Source organism: Haemorhous mexicanus, chromosome 6, assembly GCF_027477595.1.
Source record: "Haemorhous mexicanus isolate bHaeMex1 chromosome 6, bHaeMex1.pri, whole genome shotgun sequence".
In the NCBI taxonomy this organism is placed as follows: Eukaryota; Metazoa; Chordata; class Aves; order Passeriformes; family Fringillidae; genus Haemorhous; species Haemorhous mexicanus.
Window position 1 is genome coordinate 34,132,634 of NC_082346.1, and position 22,802 is coordinate 34,155,435.

Sequence of the window (22,802 nt, forward strand, 5' to 3'; positions counted from 1 at the left end):
CCCATGGCAGGGGGCTGGAATGAGATCATCTTTAAGGTCCCTTCCAACCCAAACCATTCTGTGAGTCCATAAAGACATACTAGATGCCACAATGATAAGCATGTTAGAAATATCAAGATAAACACTGAACAGTTAAGCAGGATGCAGTTAGTTACATCATCTGAATTAAAAGTAGCTGAGCAAAGCAATCCAGCTTATAGACAGTTGTTCTCTGTTCCTTCTCATATTATTTACTGCCTAGTTTCATGATCCTCTAAAACAAAACAATGGTGTGCTGCTGAAAAGATGGACTTCATAAGAATTATTGTTTGGAATCCTGATATGCCAGGATGTCAGATGACAGATGGTTTATTCACGTTAACAACTATCTTCATTCGTTAAGAAGCCTGAAGAACCTGAATTTAGTCCTTGGGTCCAAAAGAAGTGCTGGAGCCTGAAGTTCTTGAATTTTCTTTATGCTTCCTTGAATGCAGGATGTTCTTAGCAACACAACACCTAGCTGAAGAGCTGTATTTGGTACTGATTGCCTGTCTTATTCTGAGATAAAAAAACCACATACAGGGAAGAAAATACATCAGATAAAGTGAATTTCTTTCCGAGAATAATAACATATATGTTGAACAGAAGTCTATATTTGTAAGACCAATCTTGAAGGTCTAAAATAAATGCTACTCTTCTGAACACACAAAGCTGTCATCAGACATAAATTTTATTTTCTATGATGCAGTATTATTTATTATTAGTCAATGTATTTCAGCTCTGGTGCTGTTTAAAATGTTACTTCATAAATACAGAATTAATTTGTGATATCCTGATTTAAAATGCTATAAAGCAAACTGCTGCCTCTAATTAAATGGTAGATTAGAGCTATATAATTAAATAATTTCAGAGATGAATTGTTTAATGTCTGTAAATATCACAGCCATTTATCCAGGGGTTAAATCTGGAAATAAAAGCAAGAAATTTATTAATTACTTTATATAAATATGCAGATATATATATATGCATATGTATATTTTTTAAACATATGTATACATATATATCTCTAAGAGAAGCCATTCTGTTGATATGGCAAAAGAAGTTGATCCAATATCTCTATTTCAGCAATCTATAATAAAATTTTCATACATGCATTGTTCAGGAAAGGACAGCTAGGGCAAAATCAACCCTAAAAGCTGGATAACTGTAGTTATTGAAATAATTTAAAAGCAAATGAGCATTTGAGATGTGTTGGTCAGAAGACTTTAATCAAAGCAGACTGGGGATTTCTATGTGTAACCTCTTTCATGAGACAAATCCCAAGGTCCTTTACGAAATAATGAAATTAGCAATGCAAATATTGATGAATACAGTAGGTCAAACAAAGCAGTCCTTGCTCTTGAGAATGCTGCTACTGTTAAGTCAACACACCAAGGGATTCCAGATGCAAAAAAAGTGCAAGCCTCAAAGCCAGGCGTGCTAGGTTTTTGGTAAGGATCAAAAAAAAGTGTTGAAAACAGTTTGCAAGTCTTGGTTTTGGTTTCTATATAATTGTTATATTTCATTGTGTCCGTTTGCTCTAGGGCTTTTTGCTTCTTAGGGACAGTCTTTGACACATTCACGAACGTGCCGAATCTTTCCTGTAGGATGGTGGGTGAACAGGTGTATGGGCTTCAGAAGTTTCTGGGTGGCATATAGGTCATTTACTATACACACTGGTGCTTGAAGAAATGCTGTTCTTATAAAGGCAGTTCCCAGACACTTGGGAAACATTAGGGGTTTTCAAGTTTGGTCTTACAGTACTGTTTTATCTACGCCTGAAAAGAGAAACTAAAGCTCCACAGATCACAGCTGAAGACAGGCTCAAAAGAAATGAGTGGTGATTTAACTTTTACAACTTATTCTTTCTGAGTGAAACTTGTTTAGGCATGCTGGGCCTTCATGAAAACCCTCTGCAGCTTCTTAAAAAGAATGTGAGGGGTGAGTGAGGAATAATATTTTCAGTCACAGTGTGTTATAAGACTTCTAAGACTTCTTTCTTTTTTTCCCTTTTGCATTGTTTCCTCTTTGTAAATTTTTCTTCCTCTTTCTCCCTCCCTGTTTAAGAAACCATTGCTAGATTCATGTGCATTTATTCAGCTCCAATATTTGTTCATTACTAATAATAAGATTTATTCAAGCTGCAAATTCCAAGACTGAAATGATTAAGCCATTTGAAATTGCTCCAATAACTGATCTCTAAATTTCTCAGCCATGTTTTAGTTCATACTTGTAAGTATGTTAGTACTTACAAGTTTTCATTTCAGATTCAATTAGTCACAGAGTCAGGCACAAATCTCCACTGTATGATTCATAACTAATCAAGGCAGTGTAAATCAACCATTGAGAACTTTATAAATATATAAGTAGCTGAGCAGTAAAACTTCAGCTTGTTACAAAAAGCTTAACCCACAAATGGCCATACACAGTTGAGCTCCAAAGCACCATGTGTGTGAGTCAAGGGAAACATTTTGAAATTCTGAGGTCAATATTTTTTATCTTTTGCTTCTCTTATTAACTTCAAAAATGGAAACATTGTGATGTTTTAAAGTTTTCTTCACCAGTCTCCCTTGCAGCATCTGTAGCAGTATTTTCTGCTGTTGATTGACTGTGAATCAGACAAGTGTGTTATGCCCCTTTGTTTTTACTTTGAGAATCTTTGATTTCCAATGAAGTGTTTATGAAGGCTGGCAGTGCTCATTTTATGTGTGATTCATAGCAGCCATAGCAGTCCTGTCTTTGAGAAGTGGAGTGGTGGAATGCAAATGTCCTGAAAAGTCTATGCACTCATGATAGGGTTTTAATTATAGATCACATTGCTACCCTTAGTCTGAAGTTCAGTGATATTAAGGATTTGAAAGAATTTTTAATTGCTCAGAATTTTAAAGGAAAGCACAGTGGGAGATATATTCTCTGATTATAAAAATTATTTCCTAGGAATTAGTAACAAAGAAGGACAAGGCCAGAATTTTGTCCTCTCTCCCAGATTCAAAGTCATCATCAGAAACTCTCATACAATGATCTTTCCCACCACATCCCTTGGATGATACATTCCAACACTCCAAAAGGGTGATGCAGATCTAAGATGGGTTTCTGAGACTGCTTCATGCACACACCTCTGAAGTTGTCTTTATTGCTTATATACAGTAGTATCTTTTCTGAGATTTTCACAATATCACAAGAGTACTTCTTTGCTCTCTGTTTGCTGACACTGCCCCAGAAAGCAAGCTATGGGTCCATATATATGCTATGTCCCTGCAGCAAAAACACCTTGAGATTTTAAAAGAAGTTTCCCATCTCTTCTGGTCTTAAGTGTCTTCTAAAACATCAAACCAAGTCCCCTTGCAAGCCTGTTGACAAACCATTACATTAGTAAAAACATGAAGGGAAAACAGTTTCCAAGTTCACATACTTAAAAAGAGAACAAGTTGAATGTGAATCTAAAGATCCTATTCAAAGCTGGGGAGTTGATTGGGTTTTTTTCCAAAAGTAAGCATCAGTGCAAACTTGGGTCACATCAAGATGTGTGTTCTTTCCCTGAAACAGCATTAAACAGCTGAGAATCAGTCACCTTACTTCAGCAGAATTTTTGAGAGAATGGGGGTGAAGGCAATATCAATTTTTTAAGTAATGTAAGCACAAGAAATCTGATGCCAAACGGCCCTTTTTGCTCCTGGGATTATTTTCACCCAATTCCCAAGGCATCTTTCTGAAAATGTACCCTTTGGACTAAAAAAACAAAAAGGCCAAACCCATTCTCTTGGACCCTACTGTTTTAGTTCCCTGTATGAATCTTCTGGTTTGATTTAGGAATGTGCTGCTTGGTTCCCATGTGCATTGTTGTTGTAGTATTTACTTTGGAAGGAAAAGTGAGTGTACGGTTCACGCCTTAACCTTGTCAAGCTTTCCCCTTACCAACTTGAACTGACACCATACAAATTCTGAAAGGAAAGGCCACAGCCAAAATTAATCATAAACATTAACCATAAAATATTACTCTTGACCCTACCAAGGGGCAGACCTCTAGGAATAACATCCTGCTCCTTAAGAAAATAACATCCCTCTCCAACCGAGAGGTGCAGACCATCTCGTCTGTGCATGACGGACACGCTGACCTGTGCCTCGGGGTGTAACATCCGATCCCAGCTCAGAGGGTAATGTGCACTCCAGGCCTTGCCTTGTGGAAGTCAAACACTGCCCTACACACAGCCTTTGGCACTTGTGTCCTCTGCATGAAACCAGCCCTGTCTGAGGTTGTGCTGTAAGGTTAGGGTTTTATGCAAAGACAAACAGATGAGGCTGAAGCTGCAAAATTTAAAGCTGCCGCCCCAACTTCCAGGCTGTTTTGACCTGAATGAATACTGTAGGTATACTCTTCTCATCATTGCACCAACAATGAGCCCTGAGGGAAGGCTACAGTCTGTAACTCCTTTATGGCATTTTGAATAGACCCTTGACTAGTTAATTCCTAGAGGCACAATCTATATGTTATTGGAGAACCAATTTCCGTAGCTATCGGGCAGTATGCTGTTCATCAGCAAATTGAATTATTGAAGCCTCTGAAATCTGAAAACTCCAGAACTAAGACTAATTAGTATTGCCAAAGAAATAGTAAATCAAAGAAAAACATACTTATTACAGGTCACTGGAGATGAAACATAGTTGCCTAAATCAAGCAAGACTTGCAACATTGAATGAAACATTCCCTAAATATCATTAAAATATCTGGCATGTAATAATAAATCAGGTTACTTCCCAGGACATGCTGGTTGTTCTGACATTGACAGGGAGAGATTTTAGCAGCAAGCTGTTGAACTTGTCAAGGGTGCCCCACAGATGTACTTCTGGTCTTGCAGGTCTCTCTTAATTCAATCCCTTGCCAGCAAAAATAAAATGTAAGTACCCTACTTTCCAGGGGTTTCTCTTAGCATAAAGTCTTCAGTGTCACCTCAACAAGTGATTTTGGTCTTCCTTTTCTCAGCATGTCAGCCCCAGATAGAAATCGAGCTGCTGTTGGGATTGACAGATTAAGTGGGAAGAGAACTGGTGAGGCAAAATGACATCATCCTAAATTGATGCACTCAGACTCGTTACAGAAGATTAAAAGATTTCCCTGGTAACCCTCATTTATCCCTGTGGGAGAAAGTGGGGTTTGTTTCACCCATTGACTAATACTAATCAAAGAATAAATTTCAAGCATTTGCATTGCAATTATTACTTGAAACAAGTTCATGAGGTAAAAACTTCACTGGGTTTTTTATGCCACACTGAAGTGCAGCTATGCCCCTGTGAGTGGATTTGACAGATTCGATAGAGGTGGCAGAGATTGCTGCTGTGTTACCTGCTGGATAAATGCCTTGAAGTGAATATTTTCACAGGAATTGATCTGTGCTTGATTTGTACTTGCATAGTCTATTTATAGCTAACAAATATAAACTCTATGCAGATGGCTCACTTCTGACAACACAGTACAAAGTGAGTACACTCCTCCTTTCACACTAATGCCAATACATCTCTCCTGTTATTAATAAGCTATTTAGACACATTCTGACAGCAGACTAGACCTCATCTTTGAGATCAGTGCTTGACACTCATATTTCTTTGCTCTTGCTCTCTGTTTCTTTTCACCATCCATCACACTGACTCTTACTTCCTATCCTCTCCTGTGAAATAGACACTACCTTCGTTTTTCATCAACAGTAAAACAGATCAAGGTGGTTCCATGTGTTGGTAAAGATAAATGTTGAGGCTAAAATCTTTCCTTGTGTGTCTTCCATTAAATTTCACTGTGTAGCATTTGTACGCTTTTCAGCTATGATGCACAAAAGCCAGTGTTGCAGAAGATTTTCAGTCTCATACCATCATACCTTTACAGAAAACTAATGTCCTTTTAGGAAATCAGTGCTTCTGCATTGAAATCAATTACCATTAAAACCTCCCTGTGTTTTGTGACTTTCTTGTCCAGCCATTTCAAACAGACCCTTCTCAAATGGCACAGGTTGTATATCATGTCAAGGAGGGGACTGGCAAAATGTACTTTGGAATTATGCAAACAGTATTTCAATGTAATAGTGATAAATAAAGATGTTTTTTCCTCTGTAGTCATAGCAATGGTAAGGAAGAAAAGATGTAAAGATGCATTTGAACAATTCTCATTGGAAGAGTCTTTTGTTTTGCCCAGCTTCTCCCCTGAGGGGAGTTAATTGCAAGTCTTCTCACTTAGCTTATGTGGTAGAAAGAGATGAACTTTTTTTGTGCATCTGTGTATAATGTTTTGTCCCTGGTAATGAACTAAAATATTTGGTTCTGAAGGAAGGAATTTTTCTTTTGGCTTACAAAGGAGTTTGTTGCAAGAACTAAACTTATTTGTACAGGAGTAGGGATCCTGCTGACTTCTGATCAAGGCTGACAGCTTAAGAAAACCTGCCAGGGTAGCTGTTCTCTCAGTTGGCTGAGCGATGGCATTTTCATCACCAAACAAAGTTCAGAATTTCTTTCAGAGAAAAACTGACTCTGACTTTTTGAACTTTCAGACTTCTGAGCTGAGCAGAGTGAAACCAATTGTTGAGACATCATGCATGGATCTAAGGGACCAATGGGTATGGACTATGCAAGAGAATCATGATAAGACATTCTGCCAGCTTTTTTTTATATTTCCTTTAAACCATTGCTCATGCCCTGCTGTTTGTCCTGAATCTTACTTGCTTTTCACCATTTCTCAGTAGTAGTGAATACTCAAGACATCCTGGGAGAAACCTGAGACCACTTAAAAAGCAGCTCTAAGATGAGTTCAACTCACATTCACAGAGCACTGCTCTCCTTGAATGGGAAGATCCAGACCAAAGGCAAGTTGGACACCTCCTGGATGTTATGGTACTTCAGAATCTTTCACTGGTGCTCATTCAGCAGCAGCTCTCCCTTTTAGAAAGCGTATTTTGTACAAAAAGAACACTAAAAGCAACTCAATGGTGAAATTAGAGATCTACATAGATTACACTCCCAATGCAAAGGAATGGATTAGCTTAACTTTCAACTCCTGCTGCTTAATGTTGATTTAATATATTGTCTTGACTTTTAATAAGGTTATTGAAAGATAAAAGCATATAAGGAGCTGTGGCACAGATGCGACTGTCAGAACTTCATACGCAAAATAAAAAGAGACATTATAATAAAATGAAAATTGAATGTTGCTTGTATAAAATCTGGCTTTGTTTTGATGCATAAAAAAGCAAACACTGTTCCATACTGAGGTTTTCAAGAATGTCTTAAGTACACAATGCTTCTGATGCCACCCCAGTTGCCTATATATAGATCTGTCTTGTGTAAAGAATTTAAAAAGCATTAGAATAGAGAAATCAAAGAGACAATAAATTTTAAACCAATCTTATTGTCTGCAGCCTAAAGTGTTATTAAGATCAAAGTGGAGCAAACATCTGGCATTTGCCTTTCTGCAAAAATTAGATCAAATTACCTACCATAGGATTTAGATCCATTCAATAAGTTCTTGCCATTGTACACATAGTTTTCTTTCTCCTTTTTATTTGCTAAATCTAACTTAACACCCAAATTCTAGCCTCTTCATTCATTTGAAGTTGAAACAAATTAACTACAAAAACGGAAATCATGTCCCTCATGAACATCTGTTTTCGAAGGAACATTCAAGGTCCTTCAGATCCTAAAGAGAGAAGTTCAGCAAGACTTCATCCATTAAGTGTAATTGTCTAGAAATAAACTTAACTGAATTCACAAAGCCCTGTCCCCATCCTTAAAAAAGAAATTCTTCATGACTACTCTTGTAACTGGTGTCATTGCTGACTTTATTCCATGCTCGTCACTCCTAAAGTGTGTTATTAAGAAGCTTGGCAGAGTACTCGACAGTTTTATGTATGATCTTATCTAATATACATTTTTCAGACTTCTAAATATATCTAATGCATGGCTTGGCTTTTACACCTTTGTTCAGAGAAATAAATACATTTATGTTACATCTATATAGCATGATTTTTTAATTCTCTGTATAGAACAATGGACTAATGCAAAGCTAAGATTGAGAGTGTCTCTTCTCGTAAATGCAGAATTTATTGTCTCCTTACACCTCAAAAACTGAATTAGAAAAATTGAAATAAAATAAAGACAATATTTTCTGCAAATTCATCATTATATGAATCAAAAATCTCAGTGCTCAGTTGTGATGCCATATGATAAAATTGTGATCAATGAATTTGAGTATTCTAACCCATATGAGCTGTAAAATACCCATTGATTCTTTCCAATTGCTTAAACCAGAAACTTATTGATATTACAAGGCAGAAAGGTAAGACATAGCTCTGAAATATTCTGGAGAGAGAGATTTTTTTTAACCTTTGTTCCTTTTTGCTCTTGTAATATGAACTGGAATGTTACTTTTTTCCACAAGGCATTCTTTAAAAGAGAAATGCAAATGTAGCAAGTTCCAACTTTCTTTGCAGAACTTTTATTGTGAGTCAGTGTAATTTTTCCATTAGATCCATCCCCAAGCTATGTGATCTACATCTGTACCACAGCAAGGAGGAGTTATTGCTTATCACAGCCTAGAAATTTGGGGGTGGGGGGTTTTAATGCAATCCCAAATAATCTTTTTTTACATCAGCATAGACTTTCTCATATCTTGCTCCTTGATTATACAAAAAAAAAAAAAAAGTAGATTCCGAATTTTGTTTTCTAAACTTTTAGAGAATACTAGGAAAGTGAGCAAGTGACAGTTAAAATGTCTGTACTCCTCCACCCAGACCCATGAAAGCTAGAGGAAGAATTCAGGCAGCCAGAAGCCATACGTTGAGACAGGGCACTTTAAAGTCATCAGCTACATTCCCAGGCAGGCAGTGCACATAGGCTTCAGATGTTGTTATGTAGATGCATTACAAGGCAGCATCAAAAATCTGCACTGGGACTCTTTGTGATACTTGCATTGCTGGGAACTTCTGGTTTCAGTCTCAGCTGATAAAAAGAAATAAATCTGATGGTTATTAAAAATAACCAGTGATAGCTCCACTGTTTTGACTAAATACAAATACATGTTAAATTTTCACTCCCTTAAAATTTAAATGATGCAGCTTTCCCCTTTGGTTGGTGCATTGCAATCATCCAGGTAAGCAGGAGAGCTCAGAAAAAATTTTGGATGTTTTTCTGCCAAAATTGTCTGTTGTATTTCAGTAACTAATGAAGTGGTTTTTAGGGCAGATTTTAGTTATTTGGAGTGAACAAGATCTAGTTTTTTTTTCACTTGGTTGCTCTCCTTCAGGAAACCTATTGGAACTTAAACCTGTTGGTTTACATCGATGGTGGAAAAGGAACACCAGCCCCAAGGGTGAAGTTCTAATTCTCCTTCCTGCTTTTTCTGCTTGGGTTGGGTTTTTCGCTTTGTTTTGGCGGTGGGTTTTTTGTTTGGTTTGGGGTTTTTTTTCAGTCTGGAGAAGGTAAATGAGAAGGTGAAGTCACCCCATCACTTTTGCAAAGGCAAGGTCTGTGTTGCCAGGCTGGTGGAGCAGAGGCACGGTGCAGTGTGTCCAGCTGGCCCGGCCGTACCCACGGTGCACATCTGCTGCTCAGATGGGAGCGGAGGCTCCGCTCTCTCGGTGCCTCGCTCTCACACGGCGGCTGCGAGCCACAGCAGCACATGGCTGACAGAGCACTCACAGAAACCCCACAGACACCCAGCCTGGCCCACCAGGGACAGAGGAAAGGAGGGTCTCATTTCTGTCTTCATCCCCGACAGCAGAGTAAGGTGTGCGAACTCTCTCTCTCTTGCCTTCTTTTGGTCTGTGTCACTAACTATAAAGCACATGGGAGCTTATCTTCAATTCAGAGCTGGTATGTAGGACAAATACAAACTATAATGAAATTATATGTTACTATATAATTAGTAAGACCATGGACTACTAAAAAGCTAAGTCCAGGAGGTTTTTCTCTGGTTTAAATATTTAAATAAAGATACATGTGCACAACTTCTCAAGGAAACTTATTCTGCTCAACTGTGCCCATATCTAAGACCAGAAAAAGTCAATTACCTTCCAAAAAAATTATTCTTAGCTAATTTTATTATCTTTTCAGCAAGTTTTAGAAGCATGACAAAGCTAGATGTGAAGGAAGACTAAACCAAAAGGGATGGAAAGTTTGAAGAAATGTGTTCTCCCTGGTTGCAGTCCTTCCTCAACCCTGGCCTTGCACATGTGCTGCCAGCAGTGACAAATCTTCCTGGTTTTTTTTTTTTAATAATTCTTTTGCATCTTCTCTGTCCCTATTCACAGCTTGTAATATGCTGCATTGTAAAGGTTTTCCTTACTCTTTTTTCCTAGAAGTGGGACTAAACTGCCAGCTAGACATTAAACTGAGATAAGGCATAAGGCAGGCAGGCCAACTCCAACTTTAACTCTACAACAATTCAAGGCTGATTTATATTTTCAACTGTCACTCTATGGTTTACAAGGGGAAAAGTGTGAGCAAAGATTGAGATTTTCCTTCTATAAATTGGGGAAGGGTGAGGGGGAAGTGACAGATCTCATTTAAAAGCCCTATTGAAGTAGCCGTGTTGAATGATGGTGCCATTGCTTGTCTCTATGCCTTATTGTCATAATGTAAAGCCTTTTATAATTAGAAGAAACCACAGAAGTCAGGATAAAGTACAACAGATCCAGAAAGAGCTGGAAACTTGAGGAAGGGGGGGAAAAAACCGAACCAAAAAAAACCCCACAAAAAACCAAAAAACAAACAACAATAGACACAGGCTGGAGAAGATATTTTATTTATTTGTTACTAGTAGTTAAAATGACGTATAAAATGCTGGGAAGAAAAAAACTCCAATTCTATTCAGTTACAAAATAATTAAAACTTCATTTTAAACCAAGTTTTGCTTTGTGAGACCGAGCATGAAAATACTGCAGCCTTAGGTTATATAGTCCATTGTTTTTAGAATAAAGCAGACATTTAAATACATATTGTGGTTGATATTAAATATCTCTTATAATTGTAAGTTAGCAGAACTTTCTTACTCTCAGGCAATAACTAGCAACTCATGGAAGGTTCTTTGTATAAAATTTACATGGGTAAGGGGAATCTGCCTCAAGAGGAGTTCCATCATGATCTATGCACAGGCAGTTTTAGAACATAAAGATTTGGAATACTTTTATCAATCTTCCTTGAGAATTCTAGACAAAACTTAAAGGAGTCACTAACGTTTGAAGCTTTGCTTAACAGCTAAGGGGTTAGGGACATAGCAGTCTTTGTCAAAGAAAATGTGAATTTTGCTGTCAACTTTACATGAAGAAAAAAATCATTCCTAAGGTGTTCCCATTTCTTGAACAAAAACCCAAGCTGGTACAAAATTTCCAGCAATGACTGAGGTTGGCTCTTTCCCCTGGGAAAAAAAAATTAAAAAGCAATTTAAAGGAAAATATTCCCTGCCTATTATCAGTGAAAGAGAATTTGTATTAATAATAACATTAAATATCCTTATCTTTCTGTTTAACTATTCACATTCCACACAGTGGAAACCTACCCCCTATAATTCCAGATTTTAAAACTGGATTTTAAAATCCATGAAAACATGTGTCAAACTGCTGAGTGAGAGTACACCAAATGAAATGCACTTTATTAATACCAAAAAATGAGTTGTAATCATTTAATTTTACAAACACAAACCTCACAGCAGTGGATTTTAGAGCAAAAATAGACGAGTTGTAGAGATGCAGGATATCACCAATAAATGTATGTATATAACAGGTGGGACAACTGATAAAATGAGGCCACTTAGGATGCACCTGTGACACGCCACTCATCATGTATCTTTCCCTTTGGGCATGTTACTGAGGGCAGAATTGTCCTCCTTAATATTCTAAGGCAAGAAATTATGTCAAAATAATCACCTTGTGGCTGAGAGAGGCATCTGGTGGGAGAGCACAGTTATACTGAGAGTGGATCCTACAGAATATTGCTGCTGAGTGGGGAAACTGAGTCCTGGACCCTCCAAGATTGATCATGCAGTAAGTGTGGACCTTCGAGTGCTCAGGATAGCAAGGACAACATGCATGGATGGGCTGCCTCTCTGGTCCAATCCCCAGGACACACCTCATTAAACTAGCTTCTTTTTAGAGACTTCTGTGCTCTTGCCAAGCTTTCCAGCCCTGATCAATTTTAGACTCCTAAGCCTGAAGGAAAGAAAAGACAAGATAACCTCACAGGTGAGAGTCATCGAGCTGTTGGAAGTAGTGTGTCCCCTTTTAGGTTTTTTCCCCCCAGATGAGAGGGGCAGTCAGTCCTAAGTGTTGAGGAAATTCTCTTTACTTACTCCAAATCCAGTTTAAATGCAAGTCTGTGGTAAAAGATATAAAAAGAGGATCATTGCTGGCAAGGTTCTGCATCTCTGTTTCAACAAACTGCATGCCTGTGGCAAAGCTAAAATAACAATAACAATGCAATGTTTACTAGTCATGAATGTCGTGTCTTTTGTCTCTTGTGTGGTTATTGCATTTTCAGTCACATGATGCTTGTTTTAATTTTTGCTCTGCTCTTTATGTACTAAATTACTGCCATTCTGTACTTGATCTTGGTTAGCAAGATTTTTGTGCTGTGGTTATGTATGTGTGTGAAAAAGAGGAGTTTGGATACACACAATGAAGTAGGCACACTCATTGCATGTATGAATAGATACCACTGCCTATAAAATACTGCATATACATATATATGTAGATATGAAGAATAACTGATATCAGAAATAAAAGACACCAAATGGATCTAGTGGCATGAGAACGGGTTCCGTTTAGTTTAGAGAGCCATCAGAATTCAGAAGTTTATTTATAGCCTTGTATATAGTTTCTTTTTAATTTATGTAATATATGACTAGGTATATAAATTAAAGCAAAACGTAAACAGAAGACAATATCTCTTCCTCTGCTTTCCTATTTATGTACCTTTCCTTTTTCTACTCCCTTTTGTACTCTCTCTGTCTACTTGCTTTGACCTTTTGCTTTCTAAGTTGCTGTAGATCTGTTTCCCATCCACCTATATTGACTTTTCAGCACTCCCACATCCCCCCATTGTTCTCCAGACATGGCTTTTGGATTACAGCTATTTTTTTGAAGAAGCGTGTTACAAACTCTCAACACAGCTTCTATTTTCAGTGATGGCTGTGCTACACTTTAAATTGCTCTTTGTCTATCTCTTATGTAAGAATAGATTCATGCTTTGAAATATATTGTCCTCTCACTTTGATGTTTCACTTAATACAGTAAAAGCAAATAGCACAAAGGTGAACATTCGCAAAAGCCACAGCTCCACTCTCCCAGCAAGCGGCAAAATTGTGAATATATACATGAACTAGGAAACCTAATTCATGAATATGGGTAATAATTAGGGGTTTTTTAATGTCTCATACCCCATTTTAATTTGGGTTTTTTTTGTAGTGAACATTCATGCATTTGCTCATCCATATCCTTTTTCTCCCTTACACACACACACACACACACACACACACACACACACGCACATGCATGCCCTTTCCTTACATTAATTTTTCTTTCTTTTAGGGGGGGGGTTTGCTTGTTTTAGGTAATTCACTAGGTCCCTTTCAGTTCTGCCCAGCCTTGAAGGTAGGCTAGTTCATGCCACTCACTCTCCCACCGGCAGTGATTGCATACAGTCAGAGTGCAATTGCTACTTTTTCTCCGTTTAGTCCAAGTCAATAGATATACACCGGCACTCCTTAACTCGGGTGATTCTTTTTTTCTTTCTTGGGGGCTGAAGCTCGGGGCAATTGAGTGTAACAGTCATAGTGGTGAATTTCTTGGGCTTGCAGAAGGAACAAGACTGGAAGGAGCCTTCTTCTTTACGGACATGCCTGGGGATATAGAAGGAATTGCACTGGCCATAGCAGAACCTGTTGATAATGGTGCGGCTGTTGCAGCCTTCTTCGTGGATAGTTTGTTTGAGGGGCTGGGTTTTACACCAATCCCGCTTTAGGTACTTGCGCTCAGTGATGTGCAGCGCCTCCTGACTGGACTCCAGCACCTCCTCAGCAGGCATCGAGGTGCCTTTTCCTCGCTCTCGATGCCTGGAGCCTGACTGCTGCTGTGTCTGCATTTGCTCCGAATCATTGGGCTGATCCTTGACGGGAGGAGGGATAGCACCTTGAGATCCACGATTCCGCTTTCTCCCTTCGGCTGCTGGCAGCAGAAATCCCATCAGAAGAAACAGGGCACCGATGGCATACAGTGTGCGGACCATCCTGTATGAAGGAGGTGAGGAAATAAAGCACAGTTGTGGATTTCACATATCAACAGAAGCCAGGTATGCACTACATTTTCAGCTCCATAAAAAAAATGTGTGCACACAAGGTTATAAAACATACGCATTCACGCCTGTACCAGCTGGAAAGCTGTTCCCAAATTACCAAGTGAGAAAAGCTTTCCAGTACAGCCATTGAAAGTAAGCCCAAACAGAATTTTGTTTGTGTGTCCTCCATCTTTTTCCAGCTTTTTTCTCCAAGTGCATTACCCTAGTTCTCATTCCCTTCTTATAGCTCACTGACACATAGGAAGATTGCCCCTTACTTACAACGGTGGAAGAACAAATTTTATAGTACACAAGGATTCATTTACATGACACAGCTATCTACAATACCAGAGGGCTAAAGTCTTTGCCTCAGCAGGTGTAGTCTAGATTTGTGTTCCTTAATCAGACTCAGAAACTTTATACAGCTCCTTGAATAATGTACATCCAGTATATAATGTATATGTTGTATACACCTGCAGCCTGTTTTACAGCTTCCCAACCTCTGCCACACTGCACCTCTAAAGGGGTCCAAAGCATCTGAGTGCAACGATGCTTCAGCTGAGAGATGTGCAACAAGTCAGGCAGCAAACATAAAAGAATATTTAGGTACAGGTTAAAAGAGATGTGTCTTATCATTTCAAACTACGTCCTCTCGCACATTGCTCTGAATCCTTGATTGAAGTAACACAGATGCAATCACAGTGCTGAGAATTTTTCAGATCCCTAAATTTTATCCATTTTACACAGAATGGTGTTGTCGGAGGACAGCAGAATTTTGTAAATTACATTAAATATCACAGAGCTTGTGCACACAAAAAAAGACCACTTCAGGACGTGCAGGTAAGTGGAGACGATCAGGTCCTTCAAAACCGTATGGCTGCTCCAAACCTAATTATTTTCTGAAAGGAGCTATGTGGTAGCAAGACAGACAGGTGAAGGAATAAGTCTCTGAGGGGCCTTCCCCATGGAAGCATGGGAGAAGGCACCAGAAATGAGCAACTAATTGCAAAAAACCACTGTAAAGCACTAAAACTGTGAAGAAGCACAGGCATTAAAAAGGAAAAGGACTGTGAAAAAAAATGCTGAGGAAATCATTGTTTTCTACCTGCTTAGAGTGCTGCAGTTGTATCCCTTGTTTGACTTGCTTTATCAGTATGGAAAAAAATAGCATTGAATTGAAGAATCCTTCTTGTGTTACTACCCGAGAAACATGTGAAACCATGGGCACTGTCCTGGACGGCTTCATCCGCTCTGCCTGAGACCACACAACTAGGCAGGAAAGCAGCCAAATGCCAGTGCTGTGAGGGCCACCTAGAGACTCAGCAGAGGCTCAGGGTAAGTACTGTTTGCTGTAAAAAACAACTGCTAATTTCTCAGTTATTAGGTCTTTCCAATTACACTGGGAAAATAAATGTTATGCTGTTCAAACAGCCTTTCTCCTCAAATGGATTGGGAGAGGAATTCCTGAAGTAGGAAAGTGTCATAGGGGGTTCTACTGCATTCAAGGAGTTGTTTGTGGATCTAATATTTTTAGTGTTTGTCAGCAGATTCTTAGAGCACCTAGAGCTGCTGATATATCACAGATGTATACATTCATTTCAGTAATCTGTGTAAAAGCATGTCCTGTGTTTGGCAGTCAAGGAAGGGGTGTAAGAATGATACAACTGGTGGCTCCAACAGACAATTTGGAAGGACTGCTGGTAGTATCTAAATGAAATATGGTATGGAACACACAATTCTAATAACCTTAGGGCTTTGACATAGACAAAAATAAGTTGGAAATTCCAATTCAGGAATAATGCAGCATAATTTCAAGTGTCAGCCTGGACTTCATATTTGATGTTTTTTCCTCATCTCTATTACAACCCGAATATTATTTAAACATGTTTCATTTTAATTTTTTCTTAAAAATAAGTTTTCAGAGAATTATTAACTATTGCTTATTCCCTCAAGAGATCAGAATGAGTTCTTTCAAAACTATTCTTATTTCTCTGGTGACTGACTAGTCACCACTATTTTAATATGCACTTTATTTACTCAACATGGTGCCAGAGTCTTAAAAGAAAAAAAAAAAAAAGCGATTTCATGAAGATGAAAATAAATTGCTAGGTTGTAAGCAGTGCCAGAAAACTTCAGGTGTTTATTTTATTTAGTGTCCCACAACTTGGATGAGGTTCCACCAACATGCATATTCCTGGACTACTTTTATTTTTAAAACTGATTACCTACACATGGTTTTCTTTTTTTTCCACCATAGATGACACAGCAAGGTCTAGTCCTACAAAAATGAGGTGGGAAAAAATGATTCTGGGATGGGAATCTGGGGGAAGTTTCATAGTAATATATACTATTGTAAGGTCTGTGGCCCAGATTCATGCAACTTTATTAAGCACATGCTTATCCCTAAGGAAATGCAAGCATGTGTTTCAGTGTAATCCTAAACTGGGAGGAAGGTAATTTTTCACTGGGTTGGTTTCCAGCCTTAAAGGTGGAAGCTGCATTACATGCTCTTAAAAGAAATTGTAACTCAAAGGAAAATTAGCCACTCAGCAGAAACATTTGTTATGGTCACTTCCAAAACACACATCTAAAAGTAATCCAAAAATTTAGGGATAAATACAGGTTAAATTCAGAAGGGGCTGTGTGAACTTCAAGATCCCCACAGCAGCTAAGCAGGATCTTTTTTTTTTTTTTTTTTGATAACTGATTAAAAATTTATTTTAAAATTAAGATTTTAATTTTTAAAATGAAAAATACAAAGGAAAATGAGGTGGTACGCCTCAGGAAGGAAAGCAGCCAAAATGCAGTATGGGCACCCTGCAGCACCTCTGGTGCCAGGGCAATCAATGCTTTTGCTTATGAGAGAAGATGACACCTTGGCTTACATTAGAAAGTGAAGTGGTTCATCTGTCTAGGAGTTAGCAGTTGTGAATGTTTCTTTAACAGGGTTTTTTATTACTGAAAGAAGTAAAACACAGAAGAGGACAGTAGAAGTAACTAAAATAGCGTTCCCATACCAAAAGTTTTACTGAAGAGAAATGTCTCCTGAAGTAAATGCTTTTTTTCCTCATTACAGTCATGATTCTGCAGAAGTTATAGCTCTGCAGCTATGGGAATCAGGCTGTAAAAGCTTATATTCCATGTTTCTGCAAAATTTTCATTACTTGATACCAACTGGCTGTTACACTGGCATAACCAGAAATCCTTTGGAGAATTCATTTGAGAATCCTTTGAACAAACAGATGACCATAACCAAAATGATCAATTCCCTCATTTCATTCAGATCCAGAGAGATATGACAGAATTAATATTTATTTTTTAAAAGTAACACAATACTCCAAAACTCTATTCTTTCCATATTTCACTGCTGAGTTCCACTTTTCATCATCTGTAAGCTCTTAGTCCTAAAGCCAAAAGAAGTTTTATTGCTGACTTCAAACAGGAGCAGAATTGGGCCCTAACATTCATATCACTTCATATGTGGTTTATCTAGAGCCTGAGATCTCATCATCTAAAACAGATTAAGAAATGTGTGGATTAATACTAGCAACTATTGAGAGAGAAATGTAAATGCTTTCAGGTTTACTATTTCATACAATTAGGCTGTAATTTTTTTCATTTATACATTTTCTGCTATGAATTAAGGATCTCCACATGTCAGTTCATAGACAGAATTTCCCTATGAGTTCCTAGGCAGAGTCAGAAAGTTACTACTGCCATGTTTAGCTCAAAGCAACTTGTTTAAAAGATCTGGGTGGAAACCTGGTTGAAATACCCAAAATTGTCACAGGTCTTAACAGGCCTGCAACTTCATCTGCAAACCCCTTTTACTAGGAAAATATTATGAAGAGGCATGGACTCCTATGTTTCACAAGAAACATGAAAAATAATCTGATGAAGAACTAAAAAAAAAAAACCCAACCAAAAATTATTTGGTGGATTTCAAATACAAGCCAAAGAGAGACACAAAACACAATCCCTTTGACTACTGAGAAAACAGAAGTGGTTTATGTCCCGAAGGATCAGAATAATTTTATGCCTTGCATATTACATCTGAATTACAGAAACACTCTTATGTAATGTTTTCATAGTTCATAGATCTGTATTTTTAAATATTAAAAAAGCATAGTAATGGCAGTTCCCAGAAAACTGCAATTTTTTTTTCTGAAATCAAGACAGCAAAACTAACATCTGTGTTTCATAGAATTTGGATATATTTACATTTCAGAAAATTTCTTCTTGAGTCATAGAGATGGGGGGTTTTGAGACATATAAGGAGTGTAGGCAGCAATTTTAAAACAAACAAACAAACCAACCAACCCTTGAAACCCTGAGAATTCCCCGTCTAAGAAACTATTTTTCTGCAGGACATCCTATGGGACTCCCGGGAAGGTGAACATCATGGTGGCCATGGCTGGTACCAAACCCGAGTTTGCCTCGCCTGAAGACGCCCACGCAGCCTGACAGCTCCCAGCTTCCTAGCGCCAAACTCCCTCCAGACACATTTCCTCATGGAGCCCTAAAACAACCGCGATAGCTTTGCTCCTCTCTCTGCACTGCCATGCGTGCTGAAAAGGGGAGTCTTCGGCAGAAGCCACGCATTTCTGGGTAGCACTGCCGAGAGAAAAAAAAAAAAAAAAAACGCTTTAGCACAGCTTGGCACTGCACGCTGAAGAGGAGCGGAGAGCTACGGCCATCGTGCCTTTTGTCACCTACACACAGACCCCAGCGCACGCTGGTTGGTTATTCCCGGTCTGCCGGGCTCAGACAGGAGCGGGGCAGGAGCAAAGCGCTTCTGCAGCTCTCGGGTCGCCGGGCTGGGCTCAGAGGCAGCTGAGGCTGGGGGCCACTGGCACTGCACCCAGAAGTCGCTGCTCACAAAACGCCTGACGTCCTGTCAGCAGCACGGAGAGCCAAAGGCGCGCTGGTGCCCCAGAGCCCCACCTATGCAAAAGGAGGTTGTGCCTCAGCCCTGGCGAAAGGAGGTTGTGTCCTGGTGACCGAAACGGGCTTCGCTTGCCATTCTTTCGCCGAGAGGAGCCACGAATGGGATACCAGGAGCGAGGCTGCAGCTGATGGCCGGGGAGGGACGCTGCGGCTCAGCGGGCCGGAGGGCCCCGCACCTTGCCGGCCCCGCACGGCCGGAGGGCCCCGCACCTTGCCGGCCCCGCCGCACCGCCCAAGCCGACGAAGTAACACGGGAGAGCCTGGCTGCGCCGCGGGGACCGCCGGCTGCCGTCAGGGCCGGGGGGAAACCGCAGGCTTGGTTTGGCTTGGCATGGCCGGGAGCGACTCGGCCCGGCTCCCCGAGGGCGGGGACGCTCCTGGCGGCGGCTGGCGACACCGACCGGCTCTTCCCACGGGGCACGGCCGCCGTCGAGGTTAACCCAACGGAGGACGAACTCGCTGAAGGGACTGCCAAGCCCCCGGGGGATCTTATTGAAACAGACGGGGCAACCAAGCAGGCGTCCTCCAGAAGGGAAAAGCCCTGCTCCTAGCCGCGCCGCTGGCCCCGGGCCGGAGGAGCGCGGCCCGTCCGCGCCGGCGGAGCCGCACGGGCGGCGCTCCTGTAGCCGGGCCGAGGGGCCCGTCAGCGCGGTAAGGGGAGCCGACGCACGGAGCCGTCAGCTCGACAAAACTCCCGCGGCTCCGAGTCAGGTGGGAGGGCTGGGCGGAGAGCGGCGGAGGTCGCCGAGCGCAGCGGTGGAGCCGCGTTCCGTCCGCTGCGGTCCCACCCGCCCGAGGCTGCGCGGGGAGGGACGCGCGGCGCTGCCCACGGGCGCTGCCCACGGGCGTGCTGCCGGTGCGGAGCCTCCGCTCGGCGGCACCCGACCCCGTTGGCACACACCGAGTGTCCCGGACGGCACGCACTCCGCCCCGGGAGCTCCTGAGGTACCAGGAGCACGCTCCTCCGAGGAGCGGAGGTTTTCAAGGGCGGGCCAGGACAGAGCCGGGGGCTGAGCGGCCTCGTAGAGGGCAGCTCGGCGGGACGAGAGGGGATGGGGCTGGCACCTGGGGATCTGCCCCCGCCCCGCTCCGTGCAGAGGCCGGGCCGGGATTTTTCCGTGTCTCGGGTGGGCGCCGAATCCAATTTGTCGGGAGTGATGCTGTAGGCGGAGATGAGAGGCAGAGCTAACGGGGCTTTTGCAGTCCCCATGCTTGTGAGGGGAAAGAGATGTAACGGTGCCCTAATCGCCAGCGCTGCGGCGGAAAGGTCGGCGCGCCTCACTCCCGCGGACGGGAGGGACGGGCGTCAGCCCCTGCAAAACCGAGAAGCTCTGGAGTTTTGCTAGACACCGGTGAACGGCTCCTTCCGTTGCCCCTCCCTGAAGGTAGGATAGAGAGCTTAAAATTTTGCCTCCAACAGACACTGGCCGAACTCGCAGCTGCCGGACCCGTTCGCGCCCCCGCTGTAAGTGCGCGTCCCAGCTCACCTGCGCTGCGGCGGCTCCGCGGCGGGGCTCGGCTCGGTGGCGGTGCCTCCTCGGCGCGGCCTGGGGCTCTGCGAGGCTCGGAGCGGTGGGTCACTCGGTGGAGCGGGTGGCGTGGGATCCCGAAGCTGCCCGGGAGTCCATAGAGAGAGAGAATGCCGGGTCCTGCCTACAAATTGCAGCAGCGCCGAGCTGTCTCCCATTTAAATGTCTGCCAGCTGAGATCTGCTCTCCAAGCCCCTCCAGATCATTGGACAAGCGCCTCCAAAGCCCGTGTTATCCGCCCCTTTTAACACTTCCATAAACTTCCACCAGGGAAAGCTTTCAGTCATCCAGATAAACACTCGACTACTTTCCTGTCTTCAGAGAATCGGTGCTAAAGGTCACCACCCCAAGGAATTGTTCCTGGAATGCACAGAAAATTCACATTTTCCATCCCCATTAAAGTATGACAGTTAAAAAGAATTAAATCCTACTCCTCTCCCACCGCCTCCGCCGCCCTTCCGCGCACGCTGGGCGCTTCCCTGCCCATGAGCCGGCCGGGCGAGTGGGCCCGCTGCGGGGAGCCCCAGGCTGGCCTGCCTTGGCCGGGGGGAGGCAGCCACCTTTGCGGCCCTCCCTCTTGCAAGCTGGCTTTCTGAGGTTCTGCAGTATGCCGGGGATTTCGCAGCTTTGGAGGAAAAAGCCTCTGTGGCAATGTGTCTGTGCAGGGGGTGTTAGACCGTGGGTCCCGATCCGCAGCCCCCCCGCCCATGGCTGTGTCACTGAGGGTTTGTTATTTTTGGGGGGAAGGGGGTTTGTCTTTTTTTTTTTTTTTTTCAGTTTTGTCCCGTCACTGTGGCTTTCGGGGGGCTCCTCAAGCCTCCCGAGAGGGGCAAGGACGGCGAAGGAGCAGCGCGTCCCGCCGAGGCTGAGCGCGGAGCCGGCCGGAGCGGCTCTGCCGTCGGGGCGGCCCGGGGGACAGCGCACCCGCGCCGAGCCAGCCCCCGCGGGCTCCTAGGGGTCGCCCGGCGGGGGCTGAGCGTTTTGGGGACCCAGCCCGTCCCAGCAGTAGCTGAGAACATCTCTCTGCGCTGCAGCTACCCGAAGGTGTACCCCGAATCTGCAGACAGCGTCGGGCGGGGGGGCATCGAGGGGCAGAGCCCTGGAGGGCGGACGGACCCCGCAGCGAAGCCTGCACTTCCTCCAGTGCTACCCGGCCCCCGTCCTCCAAGCGCTCCAGTGCCGGCGCTCGTCTCTCGCGGGGCTATGGCCAGGAGCAGCGTCTGACCCACGGGCTGACTCTTGGGCTCGCCAATTAGACGGAGACGTTTGTCAGATGCCGCCTCCAGCTGCGAACATCTCGCAGCAGAAAGCAGCGCTGGGGAAAGCTCTGCCACGGACGCGAGCGCTGCAGGTGGTGCCGGTAGGTCTGTGCTCTTCTGGCTTTTGGGCACAAGTTACTGCCCGTGAATCAAACCAGCCCTCCTTTTCGGTCACCAGCAGTCAGCACCCACCTTGGACCTCAGAGAGGCCAGGATCTCACCTAAGAGGTAGTTTACTTGCAGAAGGGGAAGATGAATTAAAATGAAAGGATTTGGTACATTAGGGGTGCCAGAGCTAGGCAGCATGCCAAGTTTCTGACTTTCACAGTACTTAGCGGTAGCTTGCTCTTTGCTGAGTCCCATACTTGGCTTCTCTTAGAGCCCGAGTGCTTAGCAAGGTAGTGAATTAGGGCCATTACAATAATTCACACACATTTAGCGACAACTTGTTAAAAAACCAATCACTTCAGTCACAGGGCAAGTCACCATAGCGCAGTGGTAGGTGGCAGCATGAGAGAGAAAATGAGTTGGTGTGCAGGAGACGCTGAAATTCAAAGACAAGAGGGGAAGGATTACTGGCCAGGAATTACAGCAAATGACATCTCTACGGGTAGAAGGAGAGGCCTAGGGAATTTGTATTATTTTGTTTGTTTGGGGTTTTTTTACTCATAAAAGTGCTATTGTTTGTATTTTATTTTATTTGTTTTTAAGTAATTGGTGTCCTTCCTTCGCGATTCCAAAGGTC

General features: G+C 42.4%; 1 protein-coding gene across 1 annotated transcript; it reads right to left on the minus strand.

The window, feature by feature from the left end:
• Positions 1 to 12,981: 12,981 nt before the first annotated feature.
• Positions 12,982 to 21,019, minus strand: GREM1 (gremlin 1, DAN family BMP antagonist). Its single transcript, XM_059849791.1, has 2 exons — positions 20,757 to 21,019; positions 12,982 to 14,275 (listed from the first exon to the last, which is right to left on the minus strand). The coding sequence occupies exons 1-2, from the start codon at positions 20,954 to 20,956 to the stop codon at positions 13,720 to 13,722; spliced, it is 756 nt and encodes a 251-aa protein (XP_059705774.1). The 5' UTR covers positions 20,957 to 21,019; the 3' UTR covers positions 12,982 to 13,719.
• Between the last annotated feature and the right edge of the window lie 1,783 nt (positions 21,020 to 22,802).

Excerpts from the sequence above, each read along its gene's own strand:
- GREM1 (XM_059849791.1), bottom strand. The coding sequence starts at position 20,956 with ATGGGAGACAGCTCGGCGCTGCTGCAATTTGTAGGCAGGACCCGGCAT. Across the intron at positions 14,276-20,756 it reads GCGGAGCCGCCGCAGCGCAG|GATGGTCCGCACACTGTATG; the intron begins GTGAGCTGGGAC and ends TCCTTCATACAG.